A 21,696-nucleotide genomic window follows, 5' to 3' on the forward strand; every position below is an offset into this window, starting at 1 on the left:
GCCGCGCTCACCTCCGGGCAGCGGAGCGGGGAGCCCCGGTCGGGGACGCCCACACTGGGGCCTCCGGGGGGGGGGCGGTGCTGCTCAGGGACCCGCGCCTGCGTCTGGGGGACCTCGCCCCACCTCTGCACACACGTCTCCACCCCCCACCCCGTGCCCTCAGGCACACGACACGCCACGGGGGCCACGACTGCTGTGTCAGGGGCTGTCCTTTCGTGAGTTAGTCTCGGTCCCCTCAGGACTGAGTTCCCTTCTGAGAGTCAACAGCCACAGGAAGAGCGTAGTGACGAGGAGAAGGGAAGGGGAGGGGGGAGGGGAGAGGGGAGGGAGAAGGAAGGGGGAGGAGGGGGGAAGACAAGGGAGAGGGAAGGGGAGGGAAGGGGAGGACAGGAGGGGAGGGGAGGGGGAAGGGGGAGGAAGAGGAGGGGAGGGAAGGGGGAGGGGAGGACAGGAGGGGAGAGGGACGGCAGGGGAGGACAGGAGGGGAGGGGAGGAGGGGAGGGGGGGAAGAGGAGGGAAGGGAAGGACAGGAAAAATGATGCGCAGAACCCCGGGTCGGGGCTGCAGGGCCGGGACGGCAGCCGAGCACCGGAACCCCAAGAGTGACTTCTGCTGCCCCAGCATTTCGCCTGAGGTCCGACCTTCCCTCTGTGCCCGTCCAGCCAGCTGGCCGCCCATTTCACGGATGTGACAGTAAAGGGCATTCCCAAAGGCCACCCGCAGCGCCCGCCCGACACCGAGAGCAGCACGGCCGGGACGGAGGTCCTCGCAAGGAGCGAGGCTCCGCATGGAGACGTCGGGTGCCGCGACGTGGACCCTGCCGCCGGACACTGTTGAACCCCCCACGTGGGGGCGGGGGCCTCGGGGGCAGGGGGGCGTGGCGCTTGCCTTCAGAAACCCCAGGAAGGCGGGCTTCGCGGCGCAGGTCCTCCTGAGGACGGCCACGGCGGCGCTGAGGTTGTTCACGTACTCGCTGTAGGCGTCCAACACCAGGGACTTGGAGAACTGGAGCACGGGGGCGGGGGGGGGGGGCCCGAGAGGAGTCAGCCGCGCGCAGCCCAGGCGGGCCCGGCCCGACCCAGCCGGCCTCCGTCGCCGAGACCCTGACCCTGCCGGCCCTGAGACAAACTTCCTCCCGGCTGCGTGCCACGGCCCAGCCGAGCCCGTGAGGTGCCACGTGGCTAGGGACCGCGCTCCACCGACCCCAGCACCCCCGGGCACCCTGGTTCCGAACCGCGGCGGCAGGCTGCGTGCAGAGACCGCGGCTGCAACGCCCCTCCTCAAATCCCCCCGCCCCCGCCGCCCCATGCTCCCCGGGCGCAGCCCCCCCAGGGCAGCACAGAGGGGCCCCGACTCCCTGGAGACGCCCAGACTGGGGGCCGGGGGGGGCACGGCTCCCTCACCGAAGCCACGAAGACGTCGCCGATGGTCTCCACGTCGTCCCACTCGGCCACGCGGCTCGCCAGCGCCATCTGGAACAGGCGGTGGCACTGCAGCACCTCCCTGAGGCGGTGGAACACCACCTTCAGCTTGCGGTCGCTCAGCATCCGCGGCTCCATCTCGGCCAGCGGCCGCTCGTACTGCTGGGGGGGGGGGGCAGACAGGGGACCTGGAGGCACCCGCGGGCGAGGCGCAGTCGCTCTCGCGTCCCCTGGCTGAGGTTTCGGGTCGGGCACATCGGTCAGAGCGTGCCCCTGCCTGCGAGGGGAGCCGCTTCAACAGCCTTACGTGTTTCGTTCTTCAGAACGTTTTTCAGTGAATGTGTCGGACTTGAAGGGGAAAACAAGAGAGCCAATGGAAACCAAGGGTTCCCTGCAGGGACAGTCGGGCCCCCCGGTTGGCCTGGCGAGGACCCAGACTGGGGAGAACAGACACTCCGCACGCGAGTCTTTCTGGAAGCCCCCGGCCGCCGCGGCCCTGGGGGAGCAGCCCCTTCCCGGAGGACGCGACAGAGATGGGTGCGACACGCTCACGACTCCAGTGTCCTGTGCCCGAACGTGTCCTGTGGACTTTTCACGGGTATCACTTGACCTTTGACATCAGTACACAGCACAGGGGGCACACACCAAGCCCACAGGCCTCCACCTCGTTGTATCCGCCCAGCACCTTGTTTCCACCCTGGGGCGGCGCCCAGCTCCGTGCCCCTCCTTAAGGAGCAGTTACATTCGTACAGTCCTAAGACTGCATTCGGCTGTGGGAAGGCGACCGCGAGGCTTCTGTGGGGGCCCTTGGGGACAGTGAGTCTGACACCCCTGGTATACAGGCACAATTTGAGAATCCTGCAAATTCCAGCATTTCACGACGCCTGCATGTAACTGCACGTGTGTGGCAGACACACGAGGGAGGAAAGGCTGACGGGACGCGCACGGGGCCTGCAGGTACCTCCAGGATCCTGGTGAGGGCGTCCACGTAGCTCTTCTCACTGTCGACGATGGAGCCCAGGATGCATCTCCTCACCACCTGTCGGGCGGGAAAGCTCAACGGGCGGGACCTCACCCAGGTCCGTTTCACTCCCGTTGGGGGCTTGGTGATGAAGTGTTTCGGGTTTTGTTTTCAGAACAGCAGGTGAGAGGACTCTCCAAAGGCTCACGTAACCAGCATTACAGGCCCAACCGCACGTCTCCGGCTGCTACAGTGACGTAGTTTTCAACCTCAAATTATAAACTGCAACACCAGCAAGACACGTCGGCCACAGCGGCCCTAACGGAGTCATTCACTAGTGCAACAGTAACGAGCTGAACTCACTAATTGTCACGTAGGTGCCCAACGCTACACAGTTCATGTGTAAATAAGCATTAAAAACTGCCCGTCTGGAGCAGTGCTGTTGGAAACAACTTGTCCAGTACAACCACTACGCCAGAACCGCAAGGAAACAGAACCTTTTGGGAGGTGGGGGGGGGCACTCTTGTGATGACCTCTGACCTCACAAACACACCCCCCCCACCCCTGGCAGAGAACTCGGTAAGTGAGTTGCTGACGTCATTTCCAGGCCCGGAGCTCGCGGCCGCCAGAGATACGGCCTTTGAAACTCGGACCCCACTTTGGGCTCGGATTTCCCTGCCGAAGTTCGCCCGTCTCCAGCCGCACGGTGCCGGTCAGCGCCCATGATGACACCGGGCACTGCTGTCACTGCTGAGCAGTGTGGTGGTTCATTGTGCCAGTGAGTGGAAAATGGATCAAGTCACAGCCCGGCTGGTGCTAAACCACACGCTCGGGCACAGGCACAGGCGAGCATGCACACGTGCACACACACCCACGCCCCAGTGCGGCCACCCCGGGAGTGCCTGCCCCTCGCGGTGGCCCAGCGCCACCTAGTGGCAGGATCATTGACAAGGCAGCGGGGTTTTTCTTTACTCCCGTCACAAAGTGGAGGGAAAGGCAAGCCCCTGGACACTGAGGGAAGAAACCGGCGTCCTTCAGACAGGGCGGCTGCGTCTGGGGTTGGAAGTCATGCACATAACTTGCGCCCCACAGCCCCACCCCGCCTCACTCGCTGGGTCTCGGGCAGAGACGGGTCCCCCGGGACGGAGTCAGTCCCCAGGCCGGAGTCGCTCCCCACACACGGACAGAGGGTCAGACCTAGGCCAGTCCTCCCCCCACATCCAGGTCCCAGGCTGACTACCTCAAGTCTGGGGTGAGACTCTTGGGGGTCTGATCTAGGAGCCACACTTATTTTTTAAAGTCCTGGGACAGTGCTAACACATCGGGTCAAAGGACCTGAAACTGGTGTAAGACCGTTTAACAGAAACACAAAAACAAAGCCAAAGAAATCCGGCACACACGCTCTCCTCCCCCCCACGGTGTAACTAACCTCCCCCAGAGCCTAAGTCCCACACACACTCACGCAGAGTTACTCGGGGTGCGGCCCTCAAAACACTGAAGGGCCCCGGATGGGGCAGACCCAGGGCCCCGCATGGCCTGGGGTGCCCGAGGCCCCTGCCGGGTTAACCCCACACCCGCCAGGCAGGACCGGCAGGGGGAGGAGCCTGGTGGAAGGGGAGGAGCCCGGGGGAAGGGGCGGGGGAGTGGGAGCCGGGGCAGCAGGGGCGCTCAGGCACCATGTGCGCGAAGCCCGGGGGTCTGCCATGCGTCCCACCTGCTGCTGGGACAGGCCGTCGGGCATCGGGGTCAGCACGGCGTCCGGGTGCCGGCAGTCCACGTCGATGAACAGGCTCCGCTCGTCCTCCCAGCCGGGGCTGCGGTCTGCGCAACAGGGGGCGGCGCCGGTCTGACTCGGAGGCCAGGCGCCCCGACGCCGCCCCACGCCCTCGTGGCAGGAGCCGCGGGTTTCTTCGCTTCCTCCCCCGGTGGGGGCCGAGGAGCAGCTTCTGGGGGCCCAGGAAATCGCGCCCCACATCCCGAGAGAGAGGCGCCGGCCGGTGTTGAAGTTTCCCAAGTCTGACTTCAAAGGGCCCAGGTGCCACTGGAATGTCCGGATGGTCACGTGGGGACCACCGCCCGTTGTTCCCGAACCTCACTCCCACAACCAGGAACCAGGAGAGGCTCCGCAGGGAGGCGGAGAGCCACCCGGCCCCCGGGTCAGGAGCCCCCAGGGACGTCCTGCATCTCCCGACCCGTCCCACCTCGAGTCTGACAAAGCACAGGCCCCCGAAATCACAAAGTTTAGACGAAGACTCGTCAACTACCGGTTCCACAGAACGGCAGGACGCGGGGCCCCACATCCCAGCCCCCGCGCCCCCGCCCAGTGGGGAGCAGGCTCCCGAGGGCGCGAGTGCAGCAGCCGCCACCCCTCAGGCCCCCCCACCCCCGCTGCGTGGGGGCCGGGCAGCCGCCGACCTTGGGAGACGAAGGACTTGGTCCTGATGAAGGAGCGGCCCCTCTTCACCGCAGCCTTGGTCCTCTCCAGCCCGTCCCTGGTGCCCTCCTTGGCGGCCTGCACCAGCTTCTGCATCTGCGGGGGGGGGGGGGAGGGGGGGGGCGGGGACGGGGTGAGGGGCCCGAGGCTCTGCACCAGCCTGCACGCTCTTTCCTCCCCTCCATCCGGGCGGGGCCTGGGCGAGGGGTGCGGCCTGAAAGCCCACCCCCGGCACTGGCTGTTCGGTCGGGGGCCTCCGTGGCTGCACGTGTGTGGATTGCGGCTGGTTGGTGGGTTTGTGGGGGGGGAGGGGGGGCCTGGAACTACAGAGCCCGCCTTCGACCCAGTTATAGAAGCTCCTGCTCCGCTACAGCTCAGCCCTCTGTTTTAGGGGGGGGGGGGGGGGCCCTGACAAACAGACCTGTGGGGGCGGAGACAGCGCCCCCAGGTGACAATGGCAGAGCCCGGGGAAGGGAGGGCCCTGCAGACACCTGCCAGGCCCACCCCGCCCCCCGCCCCAGGGCCTGAGTCGCAGAGTGCCAGCACCCACGGCAGTGAGGAGACAGAGCTCAGCGGTCGCAGACAGACAGAGGGACAGTGGCGGGGTGCCGACCAGGCAGACCGCCCCCCCCCCGGGGTGGGGGGGGCCCCTGCGTCACGAAGCCCACGCCCCACTGCTGTGCATTTGCCGACCTCGCCTCCCGTGAGCCCGAGTCCCAGGGTCACTTCTGGTCCTGAGAACACCTCACGTGCGGGGCACCAGGGGAGGCCCGGGTGGCCTCGTGCCCGGGAGGAGCCGGCACCTCCAGGGCGACCGGTGGGCGGGCGGTGCAGGGTGGCCCGTCCCGGCCTGAGTCTGGGGGGTCAGGTGTGGGTTCAGGGGTGCGGTTTGCTCCCCGTCGCCCCTGGGGAGCAGCTTGCAGGTGACGCCACACATCATGCCCGCAGCCCGACCGTCCGGGCAGGCCCTTTACCTCCCGAGCCGCAGGCGCTGCCCCAGAACGGCCCCCGAGCGTGCGCCCTGCCACGGAGCGTGATCAGCTCCCAGCGGGACCCCTGCACCCGCCAGCCCCAGGGCTGCTCCCCGGCCCCTCCTGATGCTGCCACGCCGCCTGGGCCCCTGCGACCCAGCACCCTTCAGCCCGAACCACAGCGCCCTGCAGATGGACTCGGGCAGGTGCGGCCTTGCAATGCCTGAGGCCCCCCGCCCCATGGCTGCCCCGCCCAGGCCCGCGCCTCACTCTCTTCCCCAGACCCGGCGTCTTCACCCCGAACCCGTGTGGGTGCCCTCCACAGGGAGCCAGGACCAGCTCGCTGGCCGTTGCGGGCGGGGTGCCCAGGCACAGGGACCAGCAGGACAGCAAGGGGGGCACAGCCTGTGCAACCACCACCCAGCGGGCCCCTCGGTGGCCGACGCTGACCCAGTCGGTTCTGGCTACAGACAGCCAGGACGATGAAGACGAAATCTAAGGGGGTTTTGCCCACCCTCCTACGGCACCCACTGACCACTCCATCCCGCTGAAACCGGGATGGTTTCACCTTCAAAGCGTCACCTTCAGTCTCGAGACAAACCCAGAGTGCGGGGCCCAGCTGCATGGGGCCGAGCGTGACCACACTTACCCTCTCCCTGGCCAAGGCCCACCTGGGACAGTCCTGGGGGCGGAAGACAGCTGAGGGCCTGGGAGAGGCAAGTCAGAACTCTGAGGGGTCGCACTGACCACCACACACCCACCCACCCACACCCACATACATGCCCGATCCTGCTGGAGGTTCGTGAAACCAGTTTCTGGGATAGGGTGGAGCCGAGCAACCCACAGCAGCCTACTGGGGCAGACACCGGGAGGCCGCCCCCACCAGTCCGCAGGTCTGGTCCCTGAGTGCGCGCAGGGCGGAGTTCACGCGTGGATTCAGCCGCGATGGCGAGGCCTTAGGTCTCGGGCTGCATCCACCACGACCAGCCCGGCCCGCCCGGCTGCCCGTGGCTGCCTCCCATCCCACCCTGCATGGAAGGGCCGAGCACGCCAACACCCCTACAGCCCCCCGACAGCTGCCGAGGCCCACTGCGACGGCGTGGGGGGCACAGCCAGTGCCCTCCGAGGGCCCGGGGCCTCACGCAGACGCCAGCCTCGGGGACGGGCACCGCCCTGTCCAGAGCTCACGCTGAGCCTCTGTGCCCCTCTCTGCACCTACAGCTCGGGGTGCCCCCTCCCGGCCCCTCGAAGGGCAGCTCGGGGCGTCCGCCCTTCCCAGCACTCGTAACGTGTTCTGTTCCACACCTCGTCATGTGTGCCGGAAACCCTGAGCCCCAGGCACCCCCCAGCGTGGGTGCACCCCCCCCGAGGACCGTGGCGTCTCACGGGGTCGTGGGCGGACCAGCACGGGTCCGTCGGCGTGCGAAGTGGGACCCGTGTACACAGCACACACTCAGAGGAGAGCTGTTGACCGTATTTTTCAGACTATAAGACGCACTTCCCTGCCCCAAATTTGGGAGGAAAATGCAGCAGCGACCCTGCTCCTGCCTCCTGTGACCCCGCTCCACCCGCCCCTGCCCACGGCCAGCCAGGTAAGCTACACTCGGACTATAAGATGCTCCCCCTCCTTCCCTCCCGAACTTGGGGGCAAAGTGTGTCTTACAGTCAGAAAATCACACTACTCCGTTAAAACACTGAGGACGGCTGCTTCCTTAGGGCTCCCCAGCGACTCGGCCGGCGACAGCGGAACCGCCCTGCCCTGCCACGGCCACAGTCTCCCTGCGAGGTGGGCACCCTCCCTCCGCGGCATCTGGAGCCTCCCCCAGGCCACACGCCCCGCCGCGGGAAACACTCATTTAGGCGCCACGGGCAGCAACGCCCCCCGGGCGGGCGGCCCCCTTCCTGCGCCCGCAGCCGGCAGCGCACTCACCTGCTTCCGGTGGCTGCTGCGCAGGAAGGACCCGGGGACCCCGTTCCTGCACTCGGGGTCGCTCTGCTCCTCGTAGCTCTCGAACTCGCTGGAGCTCCACCCGCGCTCCAGGGAGCTGTCCCCGCCTTCGTCCCCGTTCTCCACGTCGTCGTAGATCAGCTCACCTGGTGCGCGAAGGCCACAGCGCCGTCAGCCGTGAGCAGGCCACTCGCCACCGTCCATGCCTGTCACTTCACACCGGGCGAGAGGGGCGAGCAGGCCTGACAGCAAGCCAGAAGGAGTGGCCCAGCAGCCTCAGGCCGGCCCCCCCGGAGGGCAGGGCGTCAGGGGGGCCTGCCGGCTCGGCCCAGTGTCTGGGAGCTCTGAGAGCCCCGCCCCCATCTGCCCCCCGGGCCCCAGCGCTCCCCAGAAGCCACAGCCGTGCCAAACGCCCTGCTAGCCACAGAGGGCTTCCCACATAGGACAACGTGTGTTCAGACAAACGGAAGGGCACGAGCATACGCACACTGGACAGACGGACAGGGGGACAGACGGACAGGGGGACGGACTCAACTATGAACAGAGGCTCGCCGCAGACCAACAGTAAACTCTGCTTTTGTGCAAACAAATGAACAGAAGGGCTACGGAGGCTCTCGGACGACCTACGACCGCACCGAAACAGCTTCTTCGCACCAGTCACCCCAGAACAGGTGACGAACACGCCAGGCCCGGCGACAAAGGCCTCCCCACGGAGGGGACCCTCCTTGGTGTCCAGGCCTCGGGCGCCCCCGCCGCCCCTCTGCGGGAGAGGCCTCCCCGGCCGGTCGCACCCACACCGCGCGGGCAGCACAGAGGCGGGGGCCGCCCGGGGGCGTGCTGACCCGCGAGCCGCAGGGTGTTCTGCCTGTGACGAGGCCCACGGGCGGGTGTTGGTCCTCCCGGGGGGGGGGGGGGGGGGCGCGCAGCCGCGTCCACAGGCCCCAGAGGACGAGTACTGGGTGGGCACCGGCTTCTGCCGGGACCTCTGCGGCAGGTTCCAGGGTCGTGACCTCTCCCCGGCTGTTCCCTCTCGCACTCCCGACGCCGAGTGGCCCCTGACCTGCAGGGGACTCTGGGAGGAGGCCATGGGTCCCTGCCGGCGGCCGGCTCCCGGGGCGCTGCAGGTGCAGTGGACAGTGCCTGCCGGTGGGGGCAGGGGACCCCGAGTGCTCAGAGGGCTCTCCGGGCTGGCGTGGGGACCGCTGGCCCAGACTTCCTGGCATTGTCTGGGGAATTCGGCATCAGGCTTCCGGCGGCGGCAGGCTTGTAAGTTTAGGCTGACATCCTGACGTGGGGGCTGGGCGTCCCCTTCCTGCCGCAGGGGCCGGTGTCACAGAGGGGCCGCCCCCACCCTGTGGTCTCAGGGGGGCCACATGCGGGTCCAGGAGGGCCGGCTGCCGGCTGACGGGCCGAGCAGTGGACTCGACACCTCGAGTCATTAAGAAGCATCTAATTTGCTAAGTGTTTTGGTTCATCCACAAAAAGTTTACAGAATCCCGTCTCCTGGTTGTCCTCCACTCCTCCCACAGCTACCCCCTCCTGGCCGACCCCTCCCTGACCCCCTGGGCCCCCCAACGCCCTGCGGGCCCCTTCGCTCTGCTCTGCACCCTCCCGGGAGCCACTCCTGACGCTGCTGGTGGCCCCTCCGCTCCGCCTCCCGGTTTGGGGCTGGGTCGCCCTCGCTTCCTCCCTCCACGCTCTCCCTGGGCTCCTCTTCCCGGGCCGAGTCGGAGTCTGAGCTCCTGGTTTTCCACCTCCTCTTCTGAGCAGCTGCCCCAACCTCTCTGGCGACCTCTCTGGCTCCTTACCCACTGAGATCCACCCACAACATTTTACGCGATGTTTTCGTGATCCTTCGAGTCGAAACGCTCTCTGGCTTCTGCTCTGGCGTCGCCCTCGGCCGTGAGAGGTGTCGGGCTGACTTCTCACCTTCTGATGTTGGGGCTGAGTTTCACGGGCCGGGTGCTCCCCGAGGAGCGAGGCCTGAGCACCGAGTGAGTCTTCGGCACCTGTCGGCACTTGCGCCGGGGCCCACGGCCACACAGGCCGGGGTTAGAAGCGCCCCGTGCGCTTGGAAAACTGCGCGTCCGGAACCGCCAGCTGCAGGGCTCTGCGTGCGCCTGTACGCGGGCCGCCTGCCGTGTCCGGCTGAAGTTCACTGACCTTATACCCCCGGCCCGGAGACGGCTTTCCATCAGACCCACCGACCTCCGGCGCCGTCCGTCCTGTGTTGCTCACGTGCTCCAGGCCGTGTCGGCAGGTGCACGCGAGTCCAGGCTGTGACACGCCCCGGTGGGGGCTCTGGGGACGTCTGGTGTGCACACCGCACAGCCTCCCCGGCGGGACCACGGGCAGGACTGGCCCACGCTCCCCGTGCACAAACGCCCCGTGTGCTCACGCGGCCGCCGCAGCCCACGCCTGGCGCTGCCACGCCGTCCGACCTGAGGACTCCGTGTGCCGGCGCCTGGGGTCCGTCGTCCACGGCCTCTGTGAGGGCCGACGCCTCTGGCTAACTCTGCCCTGTTCCCACACAACACGCCCTGCCTTCCTACTGCACGCTCTCTCTGTCTGCCCCGGGCTTGGCTCTGCCAGTTCACAAGTTTACCCATTTCCGTTCCCTCAGCGATGACCCGCAACACGCACACCTGCATGACCGCGTACAAAATCAGCCCTGCGCCCTCCCCCTGAAGGACGCGCTCACCCGAGGACCTGGGGACCCGGGGGCAGCCGCCACGCCCGCCGACACCCGCCCGAGCCCGGCCCTGGCTGCTGGGTGCTCGGCGCTGGGTCCCGCCGACCGACCCACAGACCCACCCCCTCATGCGCCCGCTGCTCTGCACCGCCTCCGGGTGCTGCTCGTCTTTCCAAATTCCGGTCCCTCCGAGGGCAACCTGCTCCCTCTCTGTGGCCTTTCCGGGGCTCCCTGTGGGGGCGGGGCCGGGAGCACCCAGCGCACGGGCCCGGGGACGGGCTGACGGGTGCTCAGCCACTTCAGAGCTGCACTCAGTGTCTCCCACAACCTGGAACGTCTGCCTTCAACTCCAGGGAACCTCGGTGATCCCTGCTTCTGTCTTCTCGCTGGTCAGACGCACGCTGGTCCTTCCCGGAATCCACGGGTCCACCCTCTCACCTTTCACACCTGCCGTACCTTCAAGTCCTTCTGCCTCGTTGGGGGGACTAAGGCAAAGACCCTCGATGGAGTGTTGTGACACGGACACGCTTGTGTGTGTGCACACACAGCACATGGTAGCACCGAGACACAGTAACGCACACGCACACAGCACACACACGCAGCACGCAGGTGTGTCCATGTGCCCAGGGGGAGCGGCTGCGAGGCGGCGGCCCCCACCGCTCGCCCCGGGCAGAGCGCACCTGGCTCCGAGTCGGAGGTCTCCCGCGGCACGTCGTCGTAGACGGCTTCCTCCGGGTCTGGAACGAGAGGAGGGAGGCTTCCACCACCGGGCAGGGGCAGCCCAGCACCCGTCACCCGCCCCAGGGCCGCCGCCCGTCCCCCCACCGCGTCACGGTCACTCGACAGTTGGCCTGCAGAGCGGCCACGGGGGCCTCCCCAAAGTGCGGTGCCCTGCCCGGGCCAGGGCGTCCCCCTGGGACCGAAGGAAACCGCCCTGCAGGGGCCCGCCCTGAAACGCCTCCAACAACAGGCAGCTGCACGGCGCCCAGGGCGACTGGTGCCATCCTGCGAGGTTCGACTGCCCCTCTGTGTGTGGTTCTTTCAAGACCCTCACGTTCCTGACATTAACGTGTCCTGACCTAGAAAACTCGGAGTGTCAGACCCCCAGGGGCAGCCCCCTCGCGGCCGTGTGACGGGGAGACGTCCCACAGACCGGGGACCGGCCGCGAGGCTGTGTGCCCAGGTCCAGGAGGCAGCCGCACGGACGTACGGGAACGCTGAGCTCTCGGGACAGAACTTCCCCAACTGCGTTATGTGCGACGCTGGTTTGCTCAAATAAACTCGGAGCGCCCCCCCTCGGCCGGCGGAGGGTGCTAGGGGGGGACGCCCGGGTGGGGCCGGGGCTGCGTGCGGAGTTGTGCGGTGAACACACCCACACGCCTGAGCGCTGAGCCCGACTCCGGGCACCAGGCTCCTCGGGGACCCTGACGCCTCGGCCCCGCCCCCCCCCCGGGCGGGCTGCTTACTCTCCATCCACGCGGTGTTGGCCGGGTCCGCCACCCAGCGGGCCAGGGCGCTGTCCTCGGCGTGGGCCCGGTCCTCGCTGCGGGAAGGCAAACCGTCAGTCGCCACCCGGCGACCCCCCCCCGCCGGGCTGCTGCCTGTCCCCAGGGGATGCAGACGCTCCCACACCCTGAGGCCGAGGGTCCCAGGTGAGCCCCGGCTCCGACAGAGTTAAAGACGAGCTTCCCGTTGAAGGGCCCTGAGCGTCTCCACTCGGGGGGCCGGGGGGCCGTGCGCCCATCCCTCGTTCCCAGGCGGGGTCACCCGGTGTCTCTCCGAGTCCCGGCGCTCGGGGGGGGCCCCGGGGGCTGGGCGAGGGGGCGAGTGCCGGGCGCACAGGGAGGCGAGGGCCGCCCCCCCGGGCCCAGGGCAGGTCAGCAGCGCCCGGCCCTCCAGAGAGACCCTCGGGCGCTGGGAAGGCCCCGTGGGAGCAGCAGGCACCTGTTCGCCGCGGGGTCCTCCGAGCTCGGAGAAGGACACTGGCCGCCGTCTGCCGCTTCGGGGGCTTCTGCCAGGAGGAAAAAACTGTGTGTCACTCGGTGCCGACGAGAACGCTCGTCACGTTGATTTTCCTCTTTAACACGACGCGAGTTTTGTTTCTCGTCCACGATGAGCTTATCCTAGCAAGGAGAGGGTGAGGTGCCGGCGTCGGGGTTTTCCAGCGTCCCGACGAAACGTGCTCCCGGGGGCTTGCAGCACAGACTGGCATCCGAGGTGCTCTGGGGTACCCCCCCACCCCCCACAGGGGGAGCCGAGACAGAAGAGTCGGAGGGAAGCAGCGCCCCCTGCTGGCCCGCTTCGGCAGTTCTCCCGGGAAAGGGCGACGGCGATGGCCACGCAGGCACAGGCGTTCCCACCCGTGCACACGCGCAGTCCCTCTCACGTCCGGTGACGGGGACAGCTCGGGACAAAGGCCGCGGTGCTCGCCCACCGGCTGCCACAGCCTCTGGGCAGCTGTCCCACGGCCTCTCAGAAGGAACCTGTTCGGTGCCAGGAGCCATTCCCGGCCGCTCTGGGCCGCTCTGCAGGGGACCCGGGTCCAGGAGAGCTTGGAGGGCACACCCGCGGGGACGCCCCCGTCCCCAGTGAGGTCACCTGTCCCCGGCGGCAGGGGTCTGCCAGGCGGCCCACCGGGAAGCTTAGGGCACTAACTCTATGGTTCTCGAGGCCCCTGAGTGGCCGGGCGTGTCCCCAGGGAGCACAGGTCTGTCCGAAGGAAGGCCTGGGGGGAGACCCAGCCTTCTGGGCCCCGAGGTCCCGGGAACGGAGACCCCAGCCCCGCAGGCCGGCCCCAGCAGGCAGGCTCCTGGTCAGGGGCCGGCGTGGGAGCGTGTGCACAGAAGGACTCTTTACAATAAAAGGAGATAAATGCACCCGTGCCCACAGCCTTGGGGACCCTGGGGGACAAGGAGGTCGGGTGGGGGGATCCCAGGTCAGACTCTGCCTCAGGGTTTCCCCCACAATAGGCTCCGAGACCCCCTGCACAGTGATCCTGGCCCAGGAGGAAATGGCCGGGGCCCAGCGTCCACCTTTGTAAGGACAGGACAGGCGCGGGTCACAGGGGTCACAGGGGTCACAAGGGACGGGGGGGCCTACCTTCCTCGTCCGGGGACGCAGCGCGCACAACCACGGGGCTGGAGTAGGCGGGCAGGAGGGCGGGCAAGCTGGAGGGTACGGCGTAGCCGCAGGGCACGGGCACGGAGTACCCGCTGGGCACCGGTGGGCTGGCGCCCTCCTCCTGGGCCTCAGGGGAGGGGGGCGGGGGCTGCTCCTCCTGGAAGGGCGTGATGTCGATGACGGAGTAGGGGTTGACTCTCGCGGGGACCCCCAGCTTGGTCGGCTCCGCCGGCAGGCCCCCGTCGGCTCCTGTCCCAGCTTCCCCTCCTGGAGGCAAACACGGCATCAGGCCCCCCGGCTCCTGCAGCGCTGACCCCTGACCCCGGCGGGTCCCAGGTCTCTGGGCGTGGACGGAGCACCCGACTCTGGGGAGGGCACACGCCAGGGCAGGTGGGCACCGGGCCTGGCAGCTCCCGGAACGCCCGCCCACAGACACGAGTGCGTCAGAGCTGCCGGACGGCGGGACCGCTGGCTCCCGAGGGCCCACTGCGCACGCAGCGCTGCCACTCCGCCCGCCCAGCCCGCCCAGCCCATCGGCCGTGAGTGCGCCCGCCGGGCCCCCCCCCAAGGCCGAAACAGCAAGTGAACTGCAGCACTGAACCCGTCTCCAACCGCGTCAGCCTGAAACTATCTCAGGGGCCACTGGGGGGCGCTGCTGAGGCCGCCTTTGGGACAGGCTGGGCACACCTGTTCCCTCCAAACAGAAAAGAAGGTCCATGGGCGAGACGAAAATCCTGGACACGGCACTGAGTCGGAGAAGCTACGCCAAGGTCCACGGAGTCACCTCCGCTCCGGCCACGGCACCGAGGCGTCACAGCCTGCGCTGGGGACACCCCCTCCCCAGTGGGGCCCCACCCACAGGGAGGTGAGGGGGGTGGCCGGGTCCCCAGGACTCACCTGAGCTGGCAGTGGCGGCTGTCCCCTCAGGACTGGCCACAGGGGCGCCCGGCGCGCACCTGTCTGCCTCCGGAGCCTCGTCTCCGCTGTCGAAATCGAACTGCTCTCCTTCTTCCTCCTCCTCCTCCTCCTCGTTGTTGTTGGCGTCGAATTTGGCTTCATCTTCTACAGTTTAAATAAAGAAACGACGGGTTCACACTCATTACCAGCAAAACCATCTTCACACTCCTGAAAAAACGCCTCCACGGGGTGACAGAGCCGCCCCACTGCACCCGTCGGACCACTGCCCGCCCGGTCCGGCTGGCGGTCAGCGGCTCGGTCTCCTCTCCTAAGGCCTGCAACTCACAGTCAGGGAAGGAAGGAGGCGGAAGGACAGAAAAGCCCCCTCCACACCCGAGACGCTGACACGGTGAACCCCGGATCGCTCAGATCCCAGCGGGGCACCGCACCGCTGGGGAGCAGGCGGCGAAGGCCGGGCTTCGAGTCAGAATGACGCGCTCACCTTCAGAAGTCACGTTTTGTGGCCGAACTTGAACAATTACATCAATAAGCCTCAAAGTGATTCTTATGAAACGTGTTTTGTAAAAAGTAAGGCCGAGGGGCTCGGAGGGTGGACGGCCAGCACCAGGCGGGAGGGCAGAGAGGCAGCGCACCCTCGCTGCGGTGGCCAGTGATCCCCACTCTGCTGCGGAGGCTTTCGGTGGACCTGCAACTCTGCAGTCACTTGGCGAGCGGGTTTTCTGCCAGGTTTGCTTCCAAATCATGCGTGTGACACACGCCGATGTGGCTGAGCGGCCCGGGACAGGCGAAGCCCTCGCTGACCCCGGGGCTGCGCTGGAAGGAGGCAGCGACCAACTGACCGGGAAGCCTCCAGCGGCCCCGGATGGGCCCACAGGTCCTGCGGCAGCACGGCCTGCTCCCCTCTGTCCCTCCCGGGAACGACCTTCCTCTGGCGGCCGGAAGCTTCACTCCCCTGACCACCCCCTGGACTCGGCGGCCCCAGCACCGGGCATCAGCTGGTCACTGGTTCTTCTGCTTCCGATGCCCAGAGAGTCCCCCATCTCGGGCGCCTGGCGGCTTGTGACGTCCACAGCAACCACCCAGCCCTGTCCCCGCCTCCTGGTGTGGCTCCCATGTTCCCAGGTGGCAGGACGGGGCCTCGCTCCGAGGGTCGGCCCTGACTCCAGACCGCAACACTGCCGGTCCTTCCACGGACCCTCAGAGCTGGAGCCAGGGGCCCCCTTCCCGGCCCCGCACCTGCAGGTCCCGTTCTCTCCCCACCTCAGGCTGCGGTCCCTGCCACTCCCCCCCCAGACACGCCAGCTGCACCCTGACCTCGTGCGCCCAGCGTGGCTCCAGGGACGTGGGTGCCGCCCTCCCTCACACCCTTAACACCGGAGACGGTGCAGCCAGAGCCCCACGGGCACCCACTCTGCTGCCTTCGAGCTGGTGTGCCCGGCACGGCGCCCAAGGAAAGGAAGTCAGGTGGCCTATTTCAGTGACAAAGGTTTCCCCTCTCACTGTAAGTCACACAAGTCACAAAGCGATGTCTCCCACCCGGTTGGACGCGAGTCTGTGAGGAGTCCAGGCCGCCAGAGCAGAGGGAGCAGCGAGGGGGGGGGGGCGAGCCCCCATCCTCTGCCCTGAGCCCGTTCCAACCGCCCGCAGCAGCCCCCAGCCTGCCCAAGTGACCTGGGCCTGCCCCCGCACAGGGGAGCTGGCTGCGGGGCTCGGGCACGCACCGCCCCGAGACCGCCCCGACCGGGAACAGCCTCCAGAGACGTGCCGCCAGCGAGCGCCGTGAGAAGAGAGTGACAGAACGCCCACTGCTAAGGCCAGAGATACGAGACGCGCGTTCTGTTCCCGGGCCTGGGAAGCGGTGGTTACAATGTGAGCGCTTCAGCTGGGACAGGGCGTTTCTCTTCTCTCCCGTGCAGGCTACTGTTTGTATCTCGTCTCTCGTTGTTTGAAAGCGAAGACGACGAGAAGAGAAAGTGTTTTAGAGGCGGCAGCTGCCACCACTCCCCCGACAAGGGGCTGCTCACAAGTCCCTCCCGGCCTCCCCCTGGTTCTGGGTGTCACCGGGGTGGCCTCGGCCTGTGCTGGACAGCGATGTCCCCCAGAACAAAGCCGCCCCCTCTGAGGCCACCCCCCTCTGTCCCCGTCACCTGTGTCTCTGAGGCTCCCGGGTGAGGTGCCAGCGTCCCCTGCATGTGGTCCTGGCACAGACACAGGCACGCGGGCCAAGGGGACAGGACCAGAGCTGGGGACGCATGGCTCGGACACGGCCCCTCAGACGAGGAGCAGCCAGGCCAGCCCCACAGCCTGCTGCCCCAAGGGCAGGGAGTCCCCAGAGAGAAGCCATCGTCGTGTCATCTCCCGTCACAGCCACTGCCCCCTCGCCATCACCACACTGTCACTGTCACTGGCGGGGTCTCCGCTGGCAGGCCTCCTGCGGGGTGCAGTCCTTACCTTGGGGCGCAGGGGTGGGCGGCTCCGGTGGGTCCATGCCGCGGCTCTGAGGCCTGGGCCTGGGGCAGCCCTGAGGGAGGAGACAGGCGGTCAGAGCAGGTCGGGGAGCTGCCCAAGGCCGGCAGAGCACCCCAGGGACAGCCCGGGGGCAGGGGCGTGGGGGGAGACGCTGGTTCCGGGTCGGGGCTCCGCCTGCGGGTCACAAGGCCTGGGAACCCCCAGAAATAACCTGGGGGCGAAACCCGGCAGAGTCCTGCCGGCCGGTCCTCACCGAACTGGCCTTCACCGGGTGTGGGAGCCAGGGCCTGCTTCTGCCCCGGGGTCACGGCCGGACCCTGCCCCACCCACCCCCCAAGTCTCCTCCGCCCGGCTCCAGGCCCCAGGCTGGGAGGAGAGCGGGGCACGCAAGTGACACCTGTGTCCTCTTCCTCCTCCGACCGAAACCGTGGGTTCTGAGTGAGGACTGATCAAGCCGAAGCTGACCCCTTTCCTAGACCACCCTCTGGGCGTCCGCTTCTTCCTCTCTTCTCTGCACGTCATCCCCCCGCCCCATGCCGGCGGGAAACCCGGTCTGAGCGTCCGTGCGACGCCAGCTGCGTCAGCAGGAGGTGGGCCCCTCCCGGCTGCCCTCACAGAGACAGGCGGCGCCCTGCTTGCGGGGCTGCACCGTCGCACCGGCCCAGCTCCCCGCGGTGGCCGGCACGGTCTGCTCCCGAAGCCTTGCCTGCAGAGGCCGCCTTCCCGGACCTCCAGGGACCCCGACGGCACAGCAGCGGGCGGGAAAGCACAGAGGGCCGGGGGGGAGGGCACTGACCCCACCCCCCACCTGCACGCTGCCCCACGCACCGGTGGGGCCAGGCTCTGGAGTCCTGGGCGGCCCGCCTGGGTCTGGGCGCCCACCAGCCCAGCGGGCTGCTGCCACCTGATGAACGAACGGGAGGCTGAACTCCGCCTGCCGCACGCCACTCACCGGGCCCGTCACCTGGCAGCTGCCTGGGCTGGCCGGGGGCCAGGCTCAGACCTGCACACCGCGTGCCTTCCGCCAGAGCGCAGCACCTGGACGCCAAGGTGCTCTGGCCTCCGAGCTGCTGCGCTCGTCTTGCGGCGCTGGGCTGAGGCGACCCTCGGCCCCCACGGGAACCCTGTCCTGGCTGCTCTGCTCAGCAGGTGCCCCGCACTCCCAGGCTGAAGGCCATCAGCCCCAGCCAAGCAGCACCCTGTGCTCAGCCCCAACTGCAGCTTCCGGAGACCCAGGCCCGCCAGGGCCAGGGTGCACACGGGTGTGAGGACCCCTCTACGTCGACCCTCTCACTCCAAACTCTCCCACGGGTTCCAACAGTCAGAGCCCTGGGAGAGCCCTGGCGGAGGCCGCAGCCCTTTCCCCACCAGAGAAACAAGGCAAACGACGCACGCAGCAGCTGTGCACAGCACAGGCTCACCAAGTGCAGCCCTGGCCTCTCCGGTCCGCTCGGCTCTCTCTCCGTCCCAGTGACGGATACCCAGGAGCCCAACACGCGTGTGTGTACAGGGCTCCGGAGTTCGAGTGTGCACACTGCTTTCTTTACAAACGACAGTGACAGCCCAGTGTGAGGGTCTGGTCCCCACGGCAGACACCACACGCCTGGCCCGGGTCAGGAGCACAGCCTGGGCCCGGGAGACCCCGGGGCCTCGCTGCCCGGCCATCAGGGTGGGGAGGACTCGTTCCTTTGCTTCCCCAGGGACTCATGGAGTCCAGATCCTGGGGCCTCGACTGCACCCCGAGTAGGCAGCCCCATGGGAAGCCGGTGCCCGGCTGCTCCCCCGAAACACAGTGCACCCCGCCGACCTCGGACCCTGAACGTGCAGCCCTCTCCACACCCCCTCGGGCCAGGGCAGTGCTCGGTGGTCACAGCTGGGACAGCAAAGTCCACTTTAAAAGCCACTTCTGGTATCGGAAGAGGGTTCACGGAAGAGAAAAGCTTTAAACCTTAAAAAAATTCCTTTTACTATGTTAAAGCCTTTAAACACTGTTTAATGAAAACAGAAAACTTCGACAGCCCACAGAGAGCCCTCTCTGCTAGCAGGTGTGCGCACCTGCCAGGATCCAAAGACGGGTGGGGAGCAGAAGAATGGCCAGCACCCCTGGGACCGGTCACCTCCATGAAACGACTGGTCATTCTGAAAACTCACACACAAAAGCAAATGAAGAAGCAAACTTGACCTTCTAGGCCTGAGGCCTGGCAGCTCTGGAAAGGCTGACTTGGGGTTAGGAAGAACAGGCCGGGGGGGGGGGGGGGCAAGAGAAGGCCCTTTGCCAGCTCTGCACCTCACCTGCTCTCAGGCAGGGCCCACTCACGACACGGGACACCCGAGTCTGCACCTGAGGCTCGGGACAGGCAGGGCCACCCTCTGGGCCGGGGCCTGGCCCGGAGCCACACCCCTTGCTGAGCGAAACCTCGGCCTTATCTCTGGGACCTCGCCCAGTTTCCTGGGACCCGGAATTCCCCTCACCCACAAAGCTCCCCGAACCCCGTCCCCTGGTTCCCCCGAAACCACACTTCCAGGAGGCTGCACCCAGGGCGGCGATCTGCCTCATGAATGTTTAACGCCCGCGTCCCCCGTCTGCCCTGCTCCGCTCCGCTCCACCGCCTTCCCGCCTGGGCCAGCGCTGGCGCTCGTCTAGGATCCTGTGCAACAGGAGGAGAGCGTCCCGCACAACAGGGCTCCCAAGTTTTTATGACGACGTTTTCACGGAGTGGCACAGCCCAAACCACCACATCGTTCTCTCTTGCTCTCTCTCAGGCCGAGCGACTCCCGTCAGAAGAGCCTTTTCGTGCATCGACCTCCGGCCGACCCCAGAGCAACCCGAGGTGACAGGTGCTCCGCCCAGGCCGCCACCCCCCCCCCGGGGGGGCCCAGGCCGCCTCCATCCAGAATTCCCCAGGAACTTTCCTCTAACCTCCCCCCAACCCCTTCCCCTCCCAAAAAAGAAAAAATGTGCATCCCCAAATATCAAGATGACGAGTTTGGTGAAACTGCAAAGTCAGGCTCAGCTTTCACAAGATAGAAAGCTCCTGTGAGTACGTGCACCGCACCTCCTGCCCGACTGTCTAACAAACTCCGAGGGAGGCGCTCACCAGTCACAAAACGGGCGCCGGGCGACTTCTCTCGCTGCCCAGCAGCCAGGCACAGAGGTCTGTGTCTGACTCCAAGGCCACGGGGTCCGGAACCGCAGATAATGGCCGCCCGGCCATGACCCAGGGCCAAGCAAACACAGCCGTCAGGGCTCAGGGGGCAAATTATATTCTAGAGTACACGAACAGTTAACCGCAGCACTCTGGTCCGTACGAGTCACTTCCTACACGAGAGATATTGAAGCTATATTGTAAGCCTCCATGAACCGAGAAAACGTTATCTCCTGCAGCGGCCCCGCTGGAGGGACACTCAGGAATTCCGGGCGCACCGCGGCGACTCCGCTTGCTCTGCGGCGCACCCGGAGGGCGGAACGGAAGCCCACTGCACGGGCGAACGGAGCGCGTTCCACCTCCTGCACAGGTCACTGCACGGAACACGGCTGCTGCTTTCGCAGGGCACTGACAGCCTACGAAAAGCCGAGGCGCCCACTCGGATTTCTAGGTCCCACACCTGGGGTCCCCCAGCGGGCGCAGGGCCCGGGCGGGGGCACCAGGGCACCTGCCGGCCAGCGGCTGCACCCCTTCGCTGCAGCGGCAGGTACCTGGGAGGGGACGCCTGGCACGCAGGAGTTCCAGTAACTACCTCCTCCGTCTCAGGGGGGCCGCGGGCTGCGCCTTCACAGGGCACTCACTACCAGGGACGGCCCCCCACCCAAACGCCTCTACTCATCCCCACGCCGCGTCAGTGGGGTCGCGCTTCCTCCCGCCTCCAGCGCCCGGGTCCCGGCTGCACGTTCCCCACTGTCCTTGGAGTCTCGGGCCCATCACCGTGGTCCCCGCGGGACTAGGACACCCCGCGAAAAACGGGGGGCTACTCCCAGGGCCTGGCCCATTACCTGCACTGTGCCCGGAAGACAGGGGCCACCAGCTGAAGTTGGGGGACTGCTCGCGGCCCCGTTACCTGCACCGTCATTGGTGGGAACAGGGGGCACCCCACTAAAGTTGGGGGGGCCGAGCCCGCGACCAACCGACAGAGACTCCCGGTCTCCCTCCCTCCCGGCCCGCACTCACCCCGCCCGGACCCCCACCGCCGTACCTCCGAGCGCCCCTCTCCCCGCCCCGCGTCCACCGCCCGGGGATGCGCTCCGGCCCCGCCCAGAGGGAGGCAGCTCCACCCCCACGTCGTGATTGGCCTGCCCTGACGATACCAGGAGCCCATTGGCTGAAGTACCTGCCCGTTCCTCGGCCTCGCCCCGCCCCCGCGCCCGCGCATTCCTGAGAGGCCACGTGGCCGCCCGAGCCTCTCCCCCCAACCCCGCAGCCCAACGCCCCGCCCGGCCGCGCACGCGTGGGCGGGGGGCGCGGGATCGATCACCCCCAGGGTGCCGCCCCTTCCCTCCTCGACCCGCCTTGCCGCCTGAGACGCCCTGGCTCCTGGGAGGGTGCCCTGCCCTCGTCCCGCCAAGTCCTGGGCCTTAGGGAAAGCGCTGATTCCCTACGTTTCCGAGGCGCTTTTTAAAGCTTGCTGGAGCCGGAAGCTCATTGTCCCCGGGTAACTCCCCAGGGAACATCCGCTGTGGCCTTCCGTGGCTTGGCAGGGCCGGAAGGTGATGTCGCGGGAGGCGCAGCCTCGCCTTCCAGCTCCCCATCCCCCCCGCGTCCCCCAT

The 21,696-nt window shown here is 67.5% G+C and overlaps 1 protein-coding gene across 7 annotated transcripts in view; it reads right to left on the reverse strand.

Annotated features, from left to right (window-relative positions):
• The window catches only part of ARHGEF10 (Rho guanine nucleotide exchange factor 10), a 39,537-nt gene extending 18,386 nt beyond the window's left edge, over window positions 1-21,151 (reverse strand). Inside the window, exons 1-13 of one of the 7 annotated variants that reach the window (XM_036011800.1) lie at window positions 21,126-21,151; window positions 16,917-16,986; window positions 14,445-14,606; window positions 13,527-13,814; window positions 12,372-12,438; window positions 11,894-11,970; window positions 11,108-11,164; window positions 7,718-7,881; window positions 4,798-4,912; window positions 4,097-4,203; window positions 2,383-2,460; window positions 1,404-1,583; window positions 889-1,005 (exon numbers count right to left, since the gene is read on the reverse strand). In XM_036011800.1, the coding sequence (XP_035867693.1) occupies window positions 889-1,005; window positions 1,404-1,583; window positions 2,383-2,460; window positions 4,097-4,203; window positions 4,798-4,912; window positions 7,718-7,881; window positions 11,108-11,164; window positions 11,894-11,970; window positions 12,372-12,438; window positions 13,527-13,814; window positions 14,445-14,606; window positions 16,917-16,953 (1,449 nt within the window). In that variant the 5' untranslated portion in view covers window positions 16,954-16,986; window positions 21,126-21,151. Of the gene's footprint in view, window positions 1-888; window positions 1,006-1,403; window positions 1,584-2,382; window positions 2,461-4,096; window positions 4,204-4,797; window positions 4,913-7,717; window positions 7,882-11,107; window positions 11,165-11,893; window positions 11,971-12,371; window positions 12,439-13,526; window positions 13,815-14,444; window positions 14,610-16,916; window positions 16,987-20,925; window positions 21,037-21,100 lie in introns of those variants that run through there. The other 6 variants (XM_036011798.1, XM_036011799.1, XM_036011802.1 and 3 more) reach the window with 6 other exon arrangements.
• Between the last annotated feature and the right edge of the window lie 545 nt (window positions 21,152-21,696).

Source organism: Phyllostomus discolor, chromosome 11 (assembly GCF_004126475.2).
Source record: "Phyllostomus discolor isolate MPI-MPIP mPhyDis1 chromosome 11, mPhyDis1.pri.v3, whole genome shotgun sequence".
NCBI lineage: Eukaryota > Metazoa > Chordata > Mammalia > Chiroptera > Phyllostomidae > Phyllostomus > Phyllostomus discolor.